At 51.9% G+C, this 22,362-nt stretch overlaps 1 protein-coding gene across 1 annotated transcript in view; it reads right to left on the bottom strand.

Annotated features, from left to right (window-relative positions):
- Positions 1 to 22,362, bottom strand: part of Ccdc33 (coiled-coil domain containing 33) — a 105,645-nt gene that overhangs the window by 62,872 nt on the left and 20,411 nt on the right. Inside the window, exons 3-4 of the mRNA XM_026387736.1 lie at positions 17,301 to 17,455; positions 2,358 to 2,491 (exon numbers count right to left, since the gene is read on the bottom strand). Of these exons, the coding sequence (XP_026243521.1) occupies positions 2,358 to 2,491; positions 17,301 to 17,455 (289 nt within the window). The remainder of the gene's footprint in view (positions 1 to 2,357; positions 2,492 to 17,300; positions 17,456 to 22,362) is intronic.

The raw sequence follows: 22,362 nt of genomic DNA, 5'->3' as shown, positions 1-22,362 counted from the left end.
CCTTCCCTGGGATAGCTGAGGGAGGAGAGTGTGTTTTAAGCTACACAATTCTGTGCAAATGCTCCTCATCACTATTTTCCTGCTTGCTAACCATCTGCAGCTCTCCACACACTCACCCAGCCCTGGGCAGAGCTCAGCTGGGGGATTCCAGTGCTCTGGATCAAGGCCACAGTAGCTATGGAGGCGGCGGCCCCTCGTGCTCACTGCTGATGGACCTGAGTTCCCAGATCTGCTTAGGATTTGCTGAGGCCAAGCAGAAGAGGAGTGCCCCCATACCCCCATCTCTGGAGCTCTATTAGGCAGATGAGCTGTGACCTGGGGGAGTGGACAGCCATTCCTCCCTGCTCCTGTCTACATGCTACAAGCATGCTTCATCAGCTTCCTTTCTGGGCATTGCGCCCTTCCGGCCTCCCACTGCTCCCTTTGTGTAGCCACAGGCCCTTTCTGACACCCGCCTGCTTTGGCCCTGACCCAGGGTCTGCAGCTCCCCCTTTGCTTTTCATTAACACATCCTTGAGCTACCTCCCACCCTCCTCCCGCCTTTTGGCCTGGCCCCCATCTCCCCCACCCCCACCCCCTGTATCACCACAGCAACCGGGTTCCAACAAGCTACTTCAATCTGCAAAGAGGTGCCTGCCAATATTCCCTGCCTGCCTGTGCTGCCTCCCCACCCTCCTCCATCCCTCCTGCAGTTAGTCCTGCCCCTTCTCTGCTGCACAGATGGACCCCAGGGTTACTGACCTCATCACACCCTTTCCTCTCTTACCCCAGATGTGTACAGCCCAGGACAGGATCCAGCCCAGGTCCACACACCACAACCCCTAACTTCCTCATGCACATGCATGTATGTGTATGTGCACACACACACACTCATGCACTGTCAGATGCACACAGATCACACTGTTGCAGCCAGACACACCCATGCACACACACATACAAAACTCATAGACATGCCTGCCTACAGGCACAGAGACAGTGCGTATTCACACAGAATACTATTCACACGAACACATGAACTAGCATGCAGGCATCCACAGAGACGTGCACACCAGGCACACACGTATAAGCTGTGTGTGCCTTCCTTTGCCAATTTTCCTCCTCTTTTGTGTCATCTCAAACCATCACACAGTTTCATGTATCCCTTTACAAGCAGAAAAAAATTCTCTGGCTGGACCTCAAACTTGTCTCCTCCCCTCTCACTGAGGTTCCCCTCCCATTCCCTCTCTCCCTCCCACAGTCTCTAGCAGTGGCCTTTTGCCATCTGTGAGGTGAAAAGGAGTTCTAAGTCTCTGGCAAGATTTTGAGAAGAGAGGTTAAGCCTGTCCTCTTGGGGAGAGCCACAACAAGAAGCCAGCCTGAGGGTCTTCTGATTGGATGAGACCAGGGATGCAGCTGGGTACCTGTAGTCTGTGTGGACAGTGCCCCACAGCAGTCCTGCACCAGCCAGCCAGTGCTCCTGTGTGCCTAGCCAAGCTGTCACCCAAACTAGATGTTAGATGGGCCCACAGCATGGAAGACGTAAGTATGCATGTGTGTGCACATACCTGTACCTGGAGGCTCAGTCTGGCAGGAATAGTCTGAGAGGAATAGGCAGGAATAAGTGTCCATTTTAGGGACATTAATAAAACCCAAAACTTGGCTGGATGTGGTGGGGTATGCCTGTAATACTAGCTGCTGGGGAGGTGGAGGCAGGAAGATTGCAAGTTCAAAGTCAGCCTGGCCAATGTAGTGAGATCTTGTCTTGAAATAAAAAGAGCTTGGGGATGTAGCTCAGTGGGAGAGCACCCCTGCGTTCAATCTCCAGTACTAAATAAACAAAAACAAAACAACAACACAAAAACCTCAAATGGCAGCAGCTAGAACCTAGGAGCTCCAGTGAAAACATGTAGTGCTGAATCCAATACTGAATCCTAGGCTCTCTGCTGAGTACGTGAGCTTGAGCCAGTTATTTAAATTCCCTGAACCTTAGTGTTCTCTTCTAAGCAATGGGAGCATCATGGCTCCTCCTGGGAGGTGGTGACTCCAATGATCGATGCATGGGGACATGCCAAGAAGCTGTAATGTGCCATTTCAGTGGGAGACAGCAGTAATAACAACCATGAAAATAATAACAACGGTCATAAAAAAGATAAGCTTGCATTCATTTATGTGGAACAACTCATTTTTCCAGCAGGCTGGGGAGATGAGGCGTGACGGTATTATGATTTTTTTTTTTTTAATGCTTTTAACAGAGCCCAGGGAGGCGGTTCAGGTGGCCTCCAGCTGTGTTGAGTGGGGAGCCTCTTTCTGCCTTCCACAGCTGGGGGGTGAGTTACAGCCCCTCCCGCACACACCAGCCCACCAGCCCCCAGCCTCACCTTCTTGCCCTGAATTCTCAGCGAGTGTCTCCACTTTCACTGTTTCCCCCCAGATGGGGGATCTGGTGGGCTCTGAGGTCACCGAGGTGACTGCTTTGGAGCCCCGGTGGTCGGCTTCTTTAGATGTGGTTTCCCTGGGGAAAGAGGGGCAGGGCGAATCAGGGAGGCACTTTGCCTGCCCAGTGCCGGCTCAGGGAATCCACTGTCCATAAATCTGGGTGAAAGGTGGACAGAACATGGAGGGGTCCCCTCAACCCTGTACATAGACACTCATGTCATCCCTCTCATCCCTGGCCCAGTAGACGCCAGGCTTGCCCCCCTCCCCCACCCACCTGCTCTGGGGACACACCATCTGCTGCCACTGCTGTGGCCTTCACTTTGACTCAGACACCAGACACCATGCCTGTCTGACTTCCTGACTGTTCTCAGGGAAGGTCCCTGTAGGAGTCTGTATGTGACCCTCCTCCTGACCTGACCCTCTTCTCTAGGTTCTGTTTAGTGGGAGGGGGTCTCTAAACAGTGTGGTGGTGTGGTACTCCTCTCAGATGTCCACGCCTCTTGGTCTTCATTTCTCTATGCTTCTGACCCAGATTCCCGAGGCTGCAGACTGGGCACCCATAACCAGGCACCTGTAGCTGGGCATGGGGGTGATAGTGAGGGCTTTGGGACCCTTAAGCACTTACAGGCTGTCAGGACCAGGCTGTCCTGGTGAGATGGGAGCTGAATCTGCATCCCAGGGCAGCCCAAAGATTTCTGGGTTAGGCTTCCCTGAGATCCAGAGCCATCAGACAGCTCAATGCCAAAGTTAATGCTCCTCATGTCCAAGACATTGTTCTGGTTATTCTGCCAGGGCTGTAAAGACGCTGTAAAAGATTGCTGCAGCAATCATGACGTGAGGTCTCCTCCCAGAGAGCCTACCTCAGGGGAGCCACAGCATACATCCAGCAGGGGAGGCAGCTGAGCAGATAGTCCCAGTCGCTCCAGGTGGGATGTAAGGGTGTTGTCCTCACCAGCTCTAAGCGCACCCTCAGAGGCCCCAAAGGGAATGTGGGGCAGGCCAGTCACCCCAGAAATTCAGACCCAATCTGCTCCATGCATCAGCAACACCAGCCTGGGGTCCTTCTCAGCCCAGGTGTGGCTTTTCTCCAGGAAGTGCTTGGAATTTTCTGGTCTTTACCACTGCCTCTGTCCTTTAGACTTAGGAGACTCTGTGGCCTAGCTCCTAACCATTCTTATGAGAGTCACATCTTGAGGCTCCAAGAGTCAACTGAGGACTCCTGCTCTGCTTTGACTGGGAGGCAGCGTGACAATGATTCTAACCAGCATCCTGCAGCCACACCACTTGGGTTCCAAATTCCAGTGCCACCATTAACTGTGGGACTTTGGGTAAGGTACATAGCTTCCTTGTGCTTTATTTCCTTCATCTGGAAAATGGGGATGATCATGTACTCATCAACAACCTGTAGGGTCGCTGTGGGAAGGAAGGGAATTAAATATGCTGTGCTTGGCACATCTTTAAGTATCATAAAACTGTTATTGTTGCTTTTGCTATTGTTATTGTTTTTGGGGGGGATTAAACTCAGGGCCTTGCACATCACTAGGCAAGCACCCTAACCACTGAGGTACAAGCCCCAGTCCTGTTATTACTTTTAATTACTAGTACATAAGTAAAATATAATTCCTCATTATCAATCAATAGCACTGAATGTCCTAGCCTCAGTGACCCTCCCAAGGCCTGCCCCTTTGCTCTGGCCTGGTTTCTTTTCATTAATTGAAAACTGATGACTCAATTCCGGCTCTACACCTGGGGATCCCTGGCTGCCCTGGCTGAGTGGTGAAATCCTTGGATAAGCACAGGCTTTGGAGCTCAGAGACCTGGGCTAAGCCCATGTTTTCCCCAGTGGCTGGCTCCCCTCTGGGCCTTGGCTCTTCTAACTAGTGCCTGCCACAGAGGGTAGTTGGGTATCTGAAGGAAAGCATGTTACACTCTTGGCAAACAGGAGGCCCCAGTTCATGCACTTCTCTTATTTGTGATACAGAACCACCTTGTGTTTTCTCAATGGGACCTGATGTAGGGCAGCATGAGGGGGGAAGGAAGGTGAGCCCTGAGGGAGGACTGGGATGGGAAGGATGCGACTCCCAGAGAGCTGGAGACCTGTCCAGACACCACCTGTCCTGTGGGCCCTGAGGGATAGAATGGGCTCCCTACAATTACAGAGGGCTGCTGTGGCCTGGGGCATGTGAGAGGCTGCCAAGTTGGAGAGGCCAAGGCATTGAGCCTGGCAGGCAGCAGAACTCAGCCTGCCTCCTCCACCCCTTGGGCCCCTTCCTCTCTGTGGCTAACTGAGGGGTGGGTGCAATATAAGGCCCTTCTCATGCCATCCTGATAGTATTCCCAAAGTCAGAGATCTCAGAGCTCTCCTAGGTCCCTCCTGCCCACCCCTGCTCCCTTGCAGCATGAATGCAGGATCAGGCCTCGCAGTCTCCCCCAGCAGTGACCTAAATGAGGTGGAGCATAGAAGAGCACACGGGAGCATTCCTGTGTCAGGAGGAAGGAAAGGGGGTCCTTATACACCCCAGAAGTCACAGAATGACATCCGCTCATCACCCCCCAGGGATATTCAAGTGGCCCTGTATGCACCAGAGAACCAAAGGTGCCAAGTCACAACCAGTACAGGGACAGAATTCGGGTTGGAATCCATGACCTGTACTTGCCAGCCTGTCTTCCACCCCCTGATCTCTGTGGCCCCTTGCTCCCCTCCCCTTCTTTACAGGAGCTCCCGGGAAGCGGGCAGGAGGAATTCCAGGTGGAAAGAGATGGGACTATTTATGGGGCAGGGCCAAGGGCTGACACTCCTCGGGCCTAGAAGGAGTTAAGTCTCCCCTCCCCCCTGAATATACACACCAAAGAGGTGGCCAGGGCTAGGTGAGGGAGATGGAGCGTGAGAGGAGGCCCCCGGGGAAGGGAGGCTTTTAGCAGGTGGAGGGAGGCTGTCAGGGTAATGGCTTTTCCTGGCACAGCTGATTCCTCTGGGCCTTGATGTGATTCTAGAAACTGGAGAGTAAGAGGGGGCCTCTGATTTCTTACAGAATAGGAGCAGCGAACCAGCTTGTGCCCCACTCCCTGCCCCCATTCTGCACCCCCAGCTGAACACATTCCTAAGTTCTGGGTCTCCAGGTCCTGAGTTCCCTCAGGGCTCCCAGTGCAACCTCAGGGTCCACTGGGGCCTCTCCAAGGCCTGCATCCCTATAGGTTGTCTGCAAGGACAGAAACCCCATCCCCCTGTCCCCAAAGCCCTGCCCTGACCCTCCAGCCTGGCGCCAGGCAGTCAGGGGCAGGAAGAACCAACAGTGAGGTCTGCTGTCTGGGAGCTCAGACTTAATCCAGCTCTAGAAGGGTGGGCCTGGGGTTGGAATCAGGGGCAGGATGGGCAGTCCTGGGCTCCAAGCTGAGAGAAATCCAGCCCAGCCCTCCACCAGGGTGCAGAGTGGTGTGAAGTGTCTCTGACAAACCCCAGTCCCGAGCCTGAGGTCCCTGGGGCTCACTCCCACTCCAGCAGAGGGTGAGGAGCCAGGCCTTAGCACAGCTGTGAGTGGGAGGGAATGAGAACAAATTTTCTTTCCTTCTGCAAGGTCACGACTAAGGGAAGATGTGTTGTCTGGTTCCCATGTCTGCTACTGAGTGGAGGTGAGCAGCGGAAAAACACAGGACATTGATGGAGACACAAAGGGAGCTTGGGCACCCCCAGGGGGCAACTCCCCCAGCCCTCTACCCCGCCTCCATTACTCCAAAGAGGTTTGTGTGCTTCAATGTCATCCATTCTTAATACCCTATTGACCAACACTCAAACTGCCTCAAGGTCTCCTATTCACACCTGAGCCACCTCTGCCAGCTGCCTTGCTGGTCCTCCTGGCCCTCTTGGCCTCTCACTCCCCTCAAAACATCAAAACACGCACAACAGTCAAGTCTGGTTTCCTACCAGGCAGGGCTTTGGTAGTCTGGGATACAGGCAGGCCAGTTTGTCCCGAGTGCCCATCACAGGGCAGCCACCAGGAGGTCAAAGGAAAGAGAAGGGCTTGAATTCAGGATTATACTGGCTGCTGGGGTCCTGGTTGGGCAAGATCCCAGGAGGATAGGAAAGTCCAGAGGGATGTTTTCAGATGCTCTCTGGGAAGGAAATAGGCAGGCACAGAAAAGGATGGACAAAGGGAAGCTCTTTAGATGGAGGGACAGTGGGACAAGAGGTCTTGGGACCCTTTGACAGGGTCCACCATGGCCCTATTGCTGGCCCACCTGAGATACTTAGAGAAAGGTGGGAGGATAGGTTCAGACTGAGAGTCCTTTAGGCCAGCAGCTGGGATGTCATAATTGGACCTGTGTCTGAGAAGACAGGGAAATTTTCCTTTGCCTGAATCTTCCATGCCAGCCTCTGAGCCAGAGAGGCCAGCCTCTCCCATCTTCTAGAAGCACAAGAGATAGCCAGAATTCAAGGCCAGTCCCTCCATCCCTGGAAGGCACTAAAAAACCCAATGACCTTTTCCTGATCCAGAAACCTAGCCTTGTGCAACAGGAACAGGAGTTGGGGTGTTGGCTCTACAGAGAGGGTCATCCGAAGAGGATGGTCAAAGGCTGCATTCCTGTTTCTGAGCCTAACTGGCTGGGCCAGTGAGGGAAGAAGGTTCCACAAAGGGGGCAAGACTCACAGAGATGGAGAAAAGAAACTTCTGAACTCGAGAAGAGAGCCTAAGGCTCAGAGCAGGCCAGGAGCTGGTTTCATGCACAAGTCACAGGAGGGACAATCTGGCTGACCCAGGTTTGGCGGATTGAGGTAATCAGGAGAGAGAAGCTTATGGGCCTCCCTGACTGAGCTCTCTCTCAAGCCTTCTTCCTTCCATGCCCCTTTGCAGTGTCCTCTGAAGCCAGACAGGCAGCAGGGGAAAGTCCTCACACTTTGGGCTTTAGCCAAGCTCCCCTGGGAATGCTGGGTAGGAAGTTGTACCCAGAGTTGCTCAAAGAGAAGACGTACTGAATCCAGAAGGGAGAATTCAGCCTGAAGCTCTCTTCTCACCCTCCCTCATTTTGCCTGGACTCAGCCACCAACAGTGCCCCACTCCCCGTACCCCTCCCCAGCCCCACACTGAGGGTAGGCAGCTGGTCCTTGTGGACTCTTGAGCTCTCTGGAAGCTTCCACTTAAGACATGAGCATGGTGGTTCTCAGCAAAATGATGGGCTCTCATCCTGGGTTTCATTATTAATTGGAGTCTAATGAACCATCACTAATTGCTGATGGTGCTACAACACTACAGGTGGGCCTCGATTTATAGAATAACGGTCTCTGGCACAAGGCAGGTATGAATTGGACACCAAAGACGCCCCATCTGCCTGGGCCTAGATCCTCCCCTTGCAGGGAGGAGTAGGCAAGGGCACATTCCAAGGAACTCTGGTAAAGGCAAAAATCTCTCTGAAAAACTTAAATGCCTCTCCTCTACCCCATCCTTCCCCACACTTCATCTGAAATGACCCCAACTGTTCTTGGGGAGCATCGTGGGCAACAAGCAGCCCTGGTCCCTACCCATGGCACTCAGGAAGGTGGGCAAGATAGGAATAGTCTCCTAGTATGGCCCAAAAAAGAACTGTAGGCCACTTTGCACAGTGACTGGTACAAAGTTAGATTCAGGCCTCCTATGTTGGACATTGTCACACCTTAAACCCTTTCCTGGAAAGGGAATTTTCTAGTTTTCCAGATTTATTCTATTTTATTTTTTCTGTTTGAGGCTGGGAACAGTGCAGGACCAAGAAGAGCCCCCCGTCTACACTATTGCCAGCCTTTGGAGCTCCACACTGTGGCCTACCCTGTGGCATAGCTGGTGAGGGACACTGGGGACCATCTTCTTAGTGGAGGGGGAAGGGACACTGTCGGTCAACACCACGACTCTATGGAGATGGAATTACAGTGAGTAGGCCTGGGTGAGACAACTCCTAGGATCTCTCCATGATTTAGGGTCCTCTCAACTCATCAGCTGCTCTGCACATCCTCTTCTGAGCAACCCCTTTTTGGTGTAGGAAGTTTTGTGCAGGAGGAACCTGGGCCAGACTTGAAGGGGAACTTCCCAACCTCTGAAGGAGGTTCATTCTGATTGTTATTCCTGGCCTAATTGGGATAATATTCAGTCCAAGTTCTGAGGTCTGGGTGTCCCTTTGTCACTCCAAAGAGACCAGCCTCCATGATGCCTAAGTGCTAGGGGATAGAGCCTGCTCACTTGCCCTCTGGGGAGATTATGGGCAAAGACTAGTAAGTAGGGACCAGTGTTACCTGTGCACCTACTGTTAGACCGTGAGCACCTCAGAGGCAGGGACCTGTCTGGACATCACAGGAGCTCAGTTTCCAGATCCCGGCCTAGGCCCAATGGGGCCCAGTGAGTGTTTAATAGGAAGTAAGATGGACTGTGGTAAAGCACAGGGAGACAGGACAGCTTGTCCTCTGTGGCTCTGCCTGGCAGTCCCTGGGCCTGTGCTGGGACCTGTGGCAGCTCCTTAGCCCCACCCTGAAGGAGGCTCTTGGCTAGAAGGGGTGCTCAGATTCTAGTGGCTATCACAACAGCATATCTCCAAGGAGGAGGGAGGAAGCAGAGCCATGCTATGGGGCCTGGGCCCTGAGAGCCTTAGTTCAGCCTGGATCTTGGTCTCTCTATCCCAGACTAGAACCCTGTGGCTGGATCTTGGTTCTGGTTCTGATGGCCACATGAACCATTCCGTGAGACCCCAGCCACAGTCTTGGGCTGTTTCAGGCCCCTACTTCTCCAACACACACAAAACACCCCTGACACACACTCAGCACTTTCTTCAGGCCCAGATAGGAAGTCAAACAATGACTAACAGGAGAAGAGAGGGTCACATCTAACAGCTGAAGGCCTTCCTGGTTCCCATCTTTGTGTGGAAGCAGGGAGTAGGGAGGCTATGGTCTGCCCTTCCCAAAGATAAATATCATAGAACCCAGAACATTCCCAGGCCATCCAGGCTGAAGGCTGGAGAGGTGGGTTAGCACTAGGGCTCACAGGCCAGGCTGTGAGTTCTGGCTCCTGGCTCCACCACTGCAGACCAGGACGCTACCTCCTGAGCTCGGCTCCTCCCTGGTGACAGTGCTCTGTGTCTCAAAATTCCAGGTACCTGGTGGACTCCTAGAGAAGGGGTGAGGAGGTCAACTAGGAAGGCTGAGTCTGAGGTGGACATGCACATTGACAAATGGGTCCATGGAGCTGAGGAGAGAGACTGGAGCTGGATACAGGGGTTCTGGGGATGGCTGGGGAACCTGACCTGAGGGAGATTCCAGGGAAAGCAGAGATGCCCAGGAGTGGCTGAGCAGGGAACATTGACATTTACAGTCATAGGACAAAAAGAATCCCACAGTACAGTGACCAGAGACGGGGAAGGAATCAGGTCATGGGACCATTCTAGAGGTGAAGATAAGGGGGAGATGTCTACTCCTACAAGTAGAGGCACTTAGTACCGGAAGTCACTGCCCTGGAGAAGACTAGTCAGTGAATCTGGATGGGACTGTTGAGTCTGACATGGGTTGAGGGTTTAGGAGGGGAAAACAAGGAAGGGCCATTGCAAAGATTCTAACTGACCAGAGCTGTTTGGCCTGCATGAAAAAAACTGGCCAATTTTTTGCACAGAAATTTGGATTTCTTGCTTCTCTCCAAAAACCAAAAACCAAACCACGCCCCCATTCCTCCAAGTCAGGAATTAGTGGGAGGAGACTAGAGGCGGGGTTGCCAGTCTCTTCTGTTCTCTATCATGCACCAGCTGACTCCAGGGTTTATGTAACTGATTGAGCCCTGAAGGCACTGACTTTGGCATGCCTGGTGTGGCTTCTCCTCATGGACGCTTACTGGGTGTGTGGAGAGATGGAAGGTGACATAAACAGGGAGGACAGAGGGCAGAAGAAGCTGAGCTGGAACCCAGAAACCCATCCCCTGTCCAGTCTGGCACCTCACTCTTTGCCAGGTGCCAGAACACTTGGCCTCTGCCCCTGAAGCCCATGGTGGGTGGGGCAGGGCGGAAGGAGGCCAGGCAAAGCCTACAGGGATCAAGCCCCTGGTTGTTCATGGTGTCTGTGGAGGGAGGAGCCAGGAAAGCTGCTCTGCATGTGCTCAGGAATAAGCAGGAGATAGCCCAAGTGTAATGTGATAAGGACATCAGAAAGGCCCCCCTGGCCTGCCTACTACCTGACATTTCCATGGACTGTCTCCCAGTCAGCACTGCCCTTTGGGCAGCTCTGCAGGAGTCCAGCACCCTGGGGGAGAGCTCATGCTTTTCGGGTCTGAATTCATATTTCAGGCATGAGAAGACCTCAGGGGCCCTGAACGGAGGTGATGGGGAACATCTGGAAAGAATCCTTGTAATTTCAGTCTGGTTGGGGGTGGGGGTGTCTCAGTCCAGCCTTCCTTTAACCACTGACACCAGCTGTGTTTATAGCTTTGAGATATAGGAAAGTTCTTATTGAACAAAAATTCTGAGGTTCTGAGCCTCAAGGGGCCAAAGTAATATGGAGCAGGTGTGGGCAGGGAAACAGGCCACAGGACTGGGGCCCAGCAGGGGGGATAGATTTCCAGGCTCCACCCAAGGCCTGCTCCCTAACCTTGTCTTTTCCCCCAGGGGCATCCTGCTTGGAAAGGATGAGTGGTCAGATTGTAACAGTTGTCTTCCTTTGCTCCACTCTGCTGTCCAGCCGCAGGACCTCAGACCAATCTCTTCATGCCCCTGGGCCTCAGCCTCTTGGCTATCACATGGGGGTTATGAGCCTGTCTTCTAGGGCAGCTCTGTTAAAGCCAGAGTGTATAGAGAACCGAGTTCCCAGTGAGCTTACAGTGGGACATTATCTGCAAATAGGGGCTGCTTTATTCCTGTTGTTAGTTTTGCTGAGCCCAACCATCTGGCTGCTGAGACAAAGGTCACCTGTGAGTCACGCCAGGTCTCCGCCCTCTCCATCCAGATCCCTGTCCTCTGGAGCTCTTAAAGTCCATGGCCAGCCCAGGAGAAAGGGGAGCCCAGAGTCCAGGAGGGGTCTCCAGACTGGTCACTGTCTCTCTCCGGAAGCAGGGGTCAGGATCCTGATTCCAACAGTCTCCTTCCAAGAGGGGAAACTGCTGTACGACGAGGCAGGGAATGCAGGGGAAAGAAACTTCTGGAGTTGAGAATTCTGGATCCTCACTTAGGAATTCACCAGCTCTGTGAACTTGGCTCATTTGTGGAAATGCTCTGAGCCTCCCCGGTAAAATGGGGATAAAATACCTAGTCCACAGGACTGGGTGACAGTTTAGTTACATGAATCATACTCTCCTGGCATATTTACCAGTATATGGGAGGCACACCTTTAACATCTGTCTTTTACGAAGACCTCCAGCAATTGTCCTCCTTTCAGTGCCCATTAGTCACCAGGGTCAGGGCTCAGTCTGTGACTAGAACAGACAATGTGGGGCCCAGGTCAGGGCTCTCAGGTGTACAATAAAAACACAAGTTCTTTTGCATGTGGCCCTGATGGGCCCTCTGCCCACCCTCTGCCCCAACTGAGCGGAGCCTGCCCATGTGCACAGAGGAAGCCGTGCCCTCCCTTCTCAGCACTGCTCCTGTCACCACTCATTAGGTTTGGGCAGCCAAAGCAGCAGCTGCCAACACTGGCAGCCCTTCCACCAGCCTTTGGCCTGGGGTTAGAATCCACAGGCTGCTTCCTGGCTGGTTCCTCCCCTACAGCCATCCTGCCCACTGGGGCACTCCCACCTGTCAGTGTCACTATTTTCCCTACGGTGCTCTGACTGGCAGGTCTTTCTGTGTCAAGCTGGGAGACAGGTGATGGACACTGGTCAGGCACCAGGGCCTCTAGCCAGACCCAGATCAGCCAGGAGATATTCTGGGACTGGGCCTGGATGTGGCATCTATCTCAAGTGACCCCTCTGGGGCTCTAACAAACTGAGATGGTTTCCCAGGCCAGCCAGTCTGCACCAGCATGGAGGCTGAAGTTTACATCCTGGGCATGGGCAGACTGAGGTCAGAGAGGACAGGGACTAGCCAGAGGTCACACAGGGAGTTGGGTTAGTGGACCAGACTTGGCATCCTGATTCTAATCTGGCTTGTTTCCAATGCCCTATGGCTTTCTTCTGTTAGGCGTCAAAAAGTGGGGTAACTTTCCCAAACCCACACAACTACCTAGAAACAGGGCCAGATTCATTCATTCATTAACATTTACTGCCAGTTGGAGCTGGTGAAGAGAAGCAGCCAAATTCAAGAGATAACCGAGACAGTGAGCTGGGCGCAGTGGTGCACGCCTATAATCCCAGCAACTTGGGAGGCTGAAGCAGGAGGATTGAGAGTTCAAAACCAGCCTCAGCAACTTAGCAAGGCCAGGTCTCAAAATACAACATAAAAAGGGCTGGGGATGACTCAGTGGATAAGCACCCCTGGGTTCAATCTTTGGTACCAGAAAAAAAAAAAAAGACAGAGAAGGAGAGACAGACAAGACACTGACACCTGACACACTCTGCTGATAGATTGGATGGGAGTGTTTTTTTTTTTTTTTTTTTTTTTTTTAAAGTCATTATCTGAGGACGGGATGGGGATGAGATCTCATAGAGAAGGAGAGTACAGAGAAAGCAGCCTCAGGAAGAAACCTTAGACTGGCCAACATTTTGTGCCAGGTAGAAGAGACAAAGAGGTCTGGTCATGGTGGGAAATAGGAGAGTGCAGTGTCTTAGAAACCAAGAGAAAAAAAAAGGTCTGAAAAAATAGTGGTCACCAGAGGCTAATGCCACTTCGAGGTTGCATAAGATGAGATACCATTGGTGAGGCAGGGTGGTCACTAGGAACTCTAGAGAAAGGAGTTTCAGTGCAGAAGCTGGGTCACATTGGAAGCAGACATGGCTTCTGTGAAGAGATGCAGAACCACAGATGAGCCAAGTAGACCTGCCAGGCTGGACTAGCTAAGACTGGAGGATGCAAATCTAGATTGGCTCCAGGCTGGGTCCTGCAGAGGGGTGAAGTGACTGTGCCCCAAATAAAGAAGGCCCCGTCTTCAGGCCTAAACACTCTTCAGCTTGCCACATGGAGTAAATGAATGAATGGCTTTGGGGCCCTTTCAGGCCTGTGTGTCTCTCTCCACCCAGCACCCCAACTATGGGCCTGCCTGCTGGAGAAGAAACAAAGCCAGAAAGAATGGAAGGAGCCTGAGACAGGACCCCCAGTCTGTCCTCCCTGAGGAGGGACAATATGGGATGGTATACAGCAGGAAACCAAGCCAGGAAACTAAACTTAGGGCACCAGAAAACAGGACAATAATGATGAGAAAAATGTTTAGAAAGAATGTGAAAGTTTATGTATATAGGCATATTCCCCAGATTTTTTGAAGTATGATTGGCATATAAAAAATTTTATCTAAAATTTACACCATGCTGATTTGATATACATATTTACTGAAAATGAATACTACACAATCAAGTTGATAACGCATCCATCACTTCATAGTTACCCTTTTTATGTCTGCATTGTGAGAACACTTAAGATTTATCAAATTTCAAGGACATAATAGTGTTGCTAACTATAGTGATCATGCTGCACGTTATATTCCTAAAACTTATCCATCTTACAGTGGGAAATTTGTACCCTTTGACTCCATCCTCAGCCCCTAGCAATTACTATTACACTCTCTGCTTTTGTAGATTCACCTGAGATTTCACATTAAGTGAGATCATACAGTATGTCTTTTTTTGTGGTTGGTTTATTCCACTTCACATAATGCCTGTCTTCCAAGTTCAACCATGTCGTTACAAGTGGCAGAATTTCCTTCTTTTTTATGACTGAATGTATCTCACACATTCTTTATCCATTCACCAATGGATGGACACTTAGGTTGACACCATATCTTGGCTATTGTGAATAGTGATAATAAACATGGGAGTGCAGGTATCTCTTTGGATACATATCCCAAAATGGGATTGATGGATCCTATAGTAATTTTATTTTAATTTTTTGAGGAATCCCCATACTGTTTTCCATAATGGTTGCACCAATGTATGATCCCCCCCATCCCCCTTCCGTCAATCTTCACCGGCACTTGTTACTTCTTGATGGCAGCCACTCTGTCTCCTTGTGGTTTTGATTTGTGTTTCCCTGATGACTAGTGATGCTGAGAACATTTTCACATGCTTCTTGGCCATTTTGTAGGTCTTCTTTGGAAAAATGTCTATTCAGGTTCTTTTGGCCATTTTTAAATCAGGCTGTTTTTCTACTATTGAGTTGTATAAGTTCCTTATATATTGTGGATATAACTCCTTATTAGACATATGGCTTGCAAATATTTTCTCCCATTCCATAGGTTGTTTCATTTTGTTGATTGCTTCCTTTGTTGTGCAGAGCTTTTTAGTTTGTTGTAGTCCTGCTTAGTAATTTTGCTATAATTGCTTGTACTTTGGTGTCAAATTTTAAAAAAAAGAAAAATCGCCAAGACTCGTGTAAAAAGCTTCTCTCCTATTTTCCTCCAGAAGTTTTACAGTTCAGATTTTACATTTAAGTATTTATAAGTTTTTCTTTAAAGCATTGAAATACACATAAGAAAAAATGGAACCTGGGGGACTTTCTTACGCCTATCGCAGGCTTCGTTAATGTGCATTGTGATTAGACACAGGAGGACATCAAATTCTTTCCAAGGTCTAGGGACTCACCCTCTGGGGTTCTTGCCTTCCCCTGGAGGCTAGCACTGAAAGCCACCTCCAGGTCCTGACAGCTGGGCCTTGTTCTCAGAAGCCCTCCCTTCTCCTTTCATTTGCATCTCATTAGCACCACTTGGAGCTGGTGGCAGCTCTGCCTGGAGCTTTGGGAGCGGCTGCGTCCTGGCCCAGGCCCTGAGTGTGGAGAGGGGTGTAGCGATGGCGCTCCCCTCCCCCTTTCCTTCCCACAATCCGCTGCCACTGGGAGGGCGCAGGCGGACGAGGTGTGCCCAGTTCTCCACACCCCCACCCAGGCTCAAGTCGCCTAGGCTCCCGCCCCCGCTCGTTCCCATGGCAACGGGGTGATGGAGCGGGGTTGCGGTGCCTGCTGAGGAGCAACGCGGCCACCCAGCTACCCGCCCCTCTGCCGCCCAGGCTGGATTGGTGACAGGCACTGCCTCAATCTCCCGAGATGATCGGCGATAATTGGTTTATGGAAATAGCTGAGAGGAGAAGGCGAGCTCCCTGCTAGAAACCAGCCTCCCCGCCAAGCCCGCTCTCGGCCACCTGTCCTTCCCTCACCACGGAAATGGAGGTGGGGGAAGGGAGGCCCGAGGAGCTGGGTTGGCGCAAATGGGTTTTGGAGGCAAGCAAGACCAGCTTTTCACCTGTTGGTCTCCAGCATGGCACCTCTCCCCCTTTCCCTGTGTGTGGGAGGCGGGGCTGCTTGTTATACCCAGGTGTGGGAATAACAAGCTATCATGGGGCTTCTAATCCTTTAGTGCACCCCATAGCCCCAGCCAGCAGTCTGTGCTCAGTCCTGTGTCGGGTGCATTGTTGCAGAAATGGAGAATGAAACTTGGGACCCTCAGGGAGCCTCAGTTAGGGGGATAGAAGAGAAGCACATAAACCACATTTATATAAAGTATTTCAGACCAGTGTTGTTACTACTGCGGGGCTCCAGAGGATCAAGAGCTCAACTCCGGTGGCTGCCTGGAGGAGGCATCTTGATCAAGGCATTGAAGGTGAGATTTCAGTAGGAATGGGTGGTTTTGATTTGTGTTTCCCTGATGATTAGTGATGCTGAGAACCTCTTCACATGCTTCTTGGCCATTTTGACTCTCTTCTTTGGAAAAATGTCTATTCAGGTTTTTTTGGCCATTTTTAAATCAGGCTGTTTTTTTACTATTGAATTGTATAAGTTCCTCACAACTCCCCACAAGGAAATGCAGGCAAAAGCCTGTAGGCAGGAATTCAATGATGCCATTTCGGTGGGAGGCCATGGCTGCTCAGTGTCTACAAAAAGGGTCAAGGAAAGACAAGACCCTTGGAGAGGTTAATGCATGATGCTCTGAGATAAAGACCGAGCAAGTGTCCAGCCTCCACGGGGAAAGCTGGCTACTGGACACTGTGCTGTTGCTTGATGACTTTCTAGGAGAGGTGGGTAGCAGATATGGTATGCTGGGATTCAGAAACCAGGTGGGAGAAGTGTGTATCTTCAACTGCTGGCTGGGGCTATGGGGTGCACTAAAGGATTAGAAGCCCCATGATAGCCAAGCATGGTGGCACATGCCTGTAGTCCCAACAGCTTGGGAGGCCAAGACAGGAGGATTGAGAGTTCAAAGCCAGCATCAGCAACTGAGCAAGGCCCTAAGCAACTTAGCGAGACTCTGTCTCTGAATTTAAAAAATAAAATATAATAAAGGGCTGGGGATGTGGCTCAGTAGTTAAGTGCCCCTAGGTTTAATCCCCAATACCAAAAAAGAAGAAGAAGCAGCAGAAGCAGCCCCATGACAGACATGGCTGGAGAGAGGTAGGAGCCAAGGGGGAGGTTGGTTGTGAGGACCACAATGTCTAGGGCATGGTGGGATAGGGCATCCAGAGGCCAGGAGAGGCAGACCCTAAGTCTTTTCTCTGACCAGCACCACAACTGAGCTCAGCCTAGGCCTCAACATAATAAGGGCCCTGCCTGCCTGAGGTGGAGCTTTGGCCAAGCCTGGCCTGACTGGTTGTGGAATCAAGAGGTGGTCCTCTGGGCTGGCATCCTTCCTTCCCAGCCTTGTATGCAGTTGCAAGGAAGCACACCATGCCTTTATTTTGCAGAACCCAGAGCCCTGGTGCAACTTCTTCTTGGGTATCACTGCCCCAGTCTGAACCCTCTGGTGCTTATTATCCATATATCCTTCCCATAATTTCTGCTCACAGCGCAGCACCACCCCTGCCCCACCTCACCCGGCTACTTACACTACCACATAGGGATATGGTTCCGAGCCATCCTCGCAGGAGGGAAGGTTGGTAGCACCATGGAGAGTGACCATGATGGTCTCCATATTAGAGGGAGACAGGTGGCTGTTGTCAGGTTTCGTGCTTTGGGAGGTGTTCAGGGGGTCCTCTGGGCCCTCAGTGACCTGTGGGGAGAGAGTCAGGGCTGAGTGGCCTCTTCTGATGTGGCATCTCCCTTTACTGCCCCCCTAAACCTCTAGCCTCCTTATAGGTCCTCCTTTGGAGGCCTTCTTCCTGTCATTTTCCCTAGCCCAGAAGCACAAGGCAGTTGTCCTTGAAACCGTTTTCTCCCTACCTCTGTCACATATTCCGCATGCCCTTCAACGCCTCTCTTGCCTCTTCCCCAGTCCTGGATTGTCCCTTCCTGCAGCAGAAGACAGGCTACCTCACTTCTCATATCCAGTCCTACCTCTAAGCCTCTGCTTTGGCAGCTATCTTTCTTTGCTTATAGTTCCTCAACCCCACCTGCTCTCCAGGTCCTAGAGATTGGCCAGTCTTTTCTATAACTTCACCTCAGCCACCTGTCACTTCAGGTCCCTCCTGTGCCCAGCACTTTGCAGTTTACAAAGCTTATCCCCATCAGTGAAGTCATCATGGCTTTAGTGGAGATAATGGATGTACTTCTCCCCAGGAACCCTGCACTTGGAGAGAGGGAGGAGAGGCACTGCCCATGTAACGCCCAGGCCTCCTAGGACAGGTGCCCCAAGCAGACAGGTGCAGGGGCTCAGTGGCTGGATAGCAGGAATTCATGACCCAGAGGAGCACAGTGACAAAAGTTGCTGAGGAGGTAGGACAACAGTGGCAACTGGGGCAGTCAGGAAAGGCAGTGGGACAGAGGGGACACGAGAGGTGAAGTCATTTTGAGTCAGAAGACAGAAGGCTGCAGCCTGGGGTGGGGGCAGTGAAGTGGGAAGGGGAGGGAGGTTTCTGAGGCCAGAGGAGGCTGCTTGACCACAGAGCAGTGGGAAGACAGGGAAGGTGGCAGAGCTGGGGATGTCCGTGGTGAAGGAACACCGCATGGTGGAGAAGAAAGGGGACTTGAGGCTCCTGTGGTTTGGGGATATCCTGATCCTCCCTCTGTACTGGCTGGTTGCCTGACCTCCATTTCCAGTACCTGGAGTTGACCCAATAGACCCGGTTTAACCCTGGCTAGGCTTCACCTGGCAGGAGGCCACCCATTCCCTTAGTCCCTTCTGCTGATCCATAGCCATATGGAGGGACCTTCATGGCCCTGGGAGAGGAGCCATGGAGCTCTTCAGGTTGGAGGTGGAGCCCTGAGAGGCTGACCTCTTACCTGGAAAGCTCAGCCTGTCAGATCCTGCCTTCTAGGGCAGGCCCTGGGGGTGGGAGGGGGTGGAGGACAATGTCCTATTAGACTGAGGGAGACTGAGGCCCAGAGAAGAGGGAGGACCTGCTTACTGTGGTGGCTCCTGGTGAGTGCTGCTGGGGCTGCTGGGTTTACCTCATTCTGAGGCTTTCCGCTGTGGGATGCAGGGCAGCTGCATTCTGAGAGTAGAGCTCCCCACCAGGAGAGTAAACTAGTCTGTCGGGGAGTAGACCTGCTGCCACCTTGGGCTGGGGATCCTGGGCATATTGCTATCCTCAGGCACAGGGAAAAGGAAGAACCAAGGCTTGCGGCCCTGGTCAACCCTGAGGAGTTTTAGTGATGTGACTTCATTTGGTTTTTGCCCTGACACAGGTAATGGGGGCTCCATTCTTGGAGTTGCTCAAGCCCCACAGCTTGGAGTCCTCCTTGGTTCCTCTCCTCCTCTCACATCCCTCACCCAGTCCGCCAGCACATCCTGTCAGCCCTACCTTAATCCATCCCTAGAATTGCCCCTTCCCAACCCTTCCCACCATCTCCCTGTGGAGCACTGGTTCCCAAGACACCCGGATGTCTGCTCTGGCTCCTGGTTGCTCTTTCCCTTCTGGCCCTCCCCCATTCCCTCCCATCTCACACTGCAGCCGGAGGGAGCCATTATGAATTTAAACCACTCCTTGGCTCATAATCCTGCCCTAGAGCCCTGTCTCTCAGAGCCTTGCAATGGCCTTGTCTTATGCCTGGGTCTTCTGACTCATTCTCTCCAGCCACACTGGCTTCCTAGCTGTTTCTCACATCCACCAAACTTCCTCCTGCCTGCCAGCCTTTGTCCTGGTTGGGCTACTCTATCCTGATTTTACCCAGGGCTGTCAACCCTGTGCCTTGCTCCTGAGCTTCCTTTGGCCTTCCTGGTGTAGGCTGTGTCCTTGCCTAACAAGAGAACTCATTAGAGGGTGAGAATAAGCCCTCTCCCTGCTTCAGCCTCAGGAGTGCCAACTCTACAGAGAGTCCCCTCCCCTTCCTCTGACTGAGGAGGGTACCCTTCCCCCAGCAAGGGGACCTGCCAGCATCTGCAGAGGTGTTGATGAGAGTAACCACCCCCTATTCCCCTGCCAGGCCAGGGAGGAAGGGGAGGAAACCCCCACTAGACGGAGTGGCTGTAGGAGAAGTAGCCACAGACCACTGCCTCCCCTCCTAGGGGAGACTGCTTGCTTCCCAGTGTTCCGTTCTCACTGAGTGTCACCACCATCAGAACCAGCCTAATCCCCATGAGGTTTGGTCTGCTGGCTTCCAACCAGCTTTGCCTCCAGTTCTCTGAGCCTCAGGGGAATGTCTGGAATGCCACTCTCCTAGTGGTTGCTGTGCCTGAGTTTCCTTCAGTGAGGCTCCTAATGTCCCTCCCACCCCTAGATTGAACTTTGTTGCTATGAGGGTCAGGGACTGCTGTAAGCTCCTTAGAGCCACACAAGTGAAGGCCCAGAAGCACAGCAGTGGTCCAATGTCTCACTGACTCCGTGGCAGCCCCAGAGCCCAAGTAGGCCTCTAACCAGGCCCAGGAGTTGTGTTGCCTCTTTCCCTACCCGCTCCATGCCTCCCCTTCAGGAACAGCCTTCCAGGAAATACAGCCTGCAGAGGATTTGGCAGGCACTGCTCATGCTTCACTTCTGGGCATGAGGCCAGCTGCCAGGCTGGCGCCTCCTGGTGAGTCCTGTGGGCATGTGCCCATTGTCAGGCTAGGCCCAGGGCCAGGGAGGCCTGGGGCCAAGGTGAGGACTCCAGTGGGAATGGGGGGCCAGGGCCTCAACCTTCTGCTTTCTCCTCTTTTCTTCCCACCTCTGGATAGGAATCTGCAGATTTCCTTCCCTCAAAGATGTCTCTGTGTTAGAATCAATGTCCCCTGCATTTCCCCCATTTCTGACCAGCACTGAAGGATGCCCATACTCTCAGATACTTGGGAGGCTGAGGCAGGAGGATCACAAGTTTGAGGCCCATCCCAGTAACTTAGCGAGACACTATTTCAAAATAAAATAAAAGAGCTTGGGAGTGTAGCTTGGTGGTAGAGTGCCTCTGGGTTCAATCCCCAGTACCACTCAAAAAAAAAAAAATTCAGGTGCTGGGTCACATATTGGTGAGTGATGAGGATGATGGTGAACCTCCCTAAGTCTCAGACCACACGGATCTATTTGTTAAGTGAGATGACCCCTGGGAGGCAATTCATTTCCTCTGATTGTCTCCTGCAGCCTAGGAGCAAAGCTGGGTGCTCCCTCTTTGCTTCTCAAGCTCACCCTCAGCTCACCCACTCAACACTGCTAGAAGCAGAAATCAGAAGGCCACTTTTCCAGGCAGGGGTTTGCCTCCGTTCCCTCCAAGGTCACACAGCCTATAGATGGCAAGCGGGTACCCGGTATGGAAGCCTGTGGACTCCCAACTACTCCACGGGGCTCATCTATGGCAGGCTCGGAAGCCACTTGATCCGTGCCTTGGCATTCCACACAGGCAGACTTGTCCTTAATAAGCCAGGATTATCCAGCAGCTGTCCTAGGAGATCTGCGACTGCCTATCACTCAGGGCAGTTTGGAATGTGTATGATGGGGAGTGGGAGGGATGAGAGGAGGAGGACAGGACCAGCAGAGAAGGAGTTAATGGCCCATTTAATTCAGTTCCCAGGAGTGGGTAGCTTAAATTGGTTCTGGAGGGGAGAGGGAAGGAAGGAGATCTACTCCCCATCCCCATTCCCTCCTCCCTGCCATCCCTCCTCCCAGGAATCTGGGAAGTCACTAGAAGCTCAGAAACCCAGGAGGCTCCTGTGTCTGGAGAAGCTCTGCTGGGCCCTCAGAGGGGGCCCTGGGCTGGGAGGGTCTGGCTGCCCTCATCTGTCATTTGGGCAAGTTACTAGACTTCAATGGGCCTTTGAATTAAAACCTTTGAATTAAATTTGTGCTCTTTCTGTTTCAGCATCTGAACTTGCCTGGTGTTACCATGGCCAGCGGGAGGAAGATCCTGTTAGAGCAATAAAACCTACTTGGGGAGTGAAACCCCTTCACCAAGGCATCAAGGCTGAGCCAGTGGGGGCAGAGCTGGAACTGGAGCCAGGGTCTGTGTGTCCGCATGATCGGAGGCCTCTGCTCTGCCCAAACCACGTTGCTTTGAATGTGGGGCTCATTCTCTGGACTGTAACCCCTGTAACCTGAGTACTCATTGACAGTAGGGAGAGGTTGTGACATCTGGGGCAAGAAAGCCTTTCAAAAAAAAATGACACAGAGCTGGTGGTATAGCTCAGTGGCAGAGCACACGTGAGGCCCTGGGTTCCATCCCCAGCTCCAAGCAGGGGAGAAAAGAAGATGACACGAAAGTAGAAATCATAAAGAATTAAGTTTGGTTATGTTTTTTAAAATCCATACCATTTTTTTTAATCTTTATTTTTTTAATTTTTATGTGGTGCTGAGGATCGAACCCAGCACCCCGCGCATGCCAGGCAAGCGCGCTACCACTTGAGCCACATCCCCAGCCCAGTATACCAATTTTTTTATAATGGCCCCAAATTTACCACAATGCCCCCCCCAAAAATAATGACAAATGGGAAAGTTGCAATAAATAAAAAGGATTAAAATATCTGACACACAAAGCACTGAAATCTATAAATATCATCACAATAGAAGATCTGATCTGGGGATTCACAAAAGAAGGAATATGAATATATAA

Source organism: Urocitellus parryii, chromosome 6 (genome assembly GCF_045843805.1).
Source record: "Urocitellus parryii isolate mUroPar1 chromosome 6, mUroPar1.hap1, whole genome shotgun sequence".
Lineage (NCBI taxonomy): Eukaryota > Metazoa > Chordata > Mammalia > Rodentia > Sciuridae > Urocitellus > Urocitellus parryii.
Note: the sequence above shows the minus strand (reverse complement) of the source record. Positions and strands in the feature narration are given on the sequence as shown.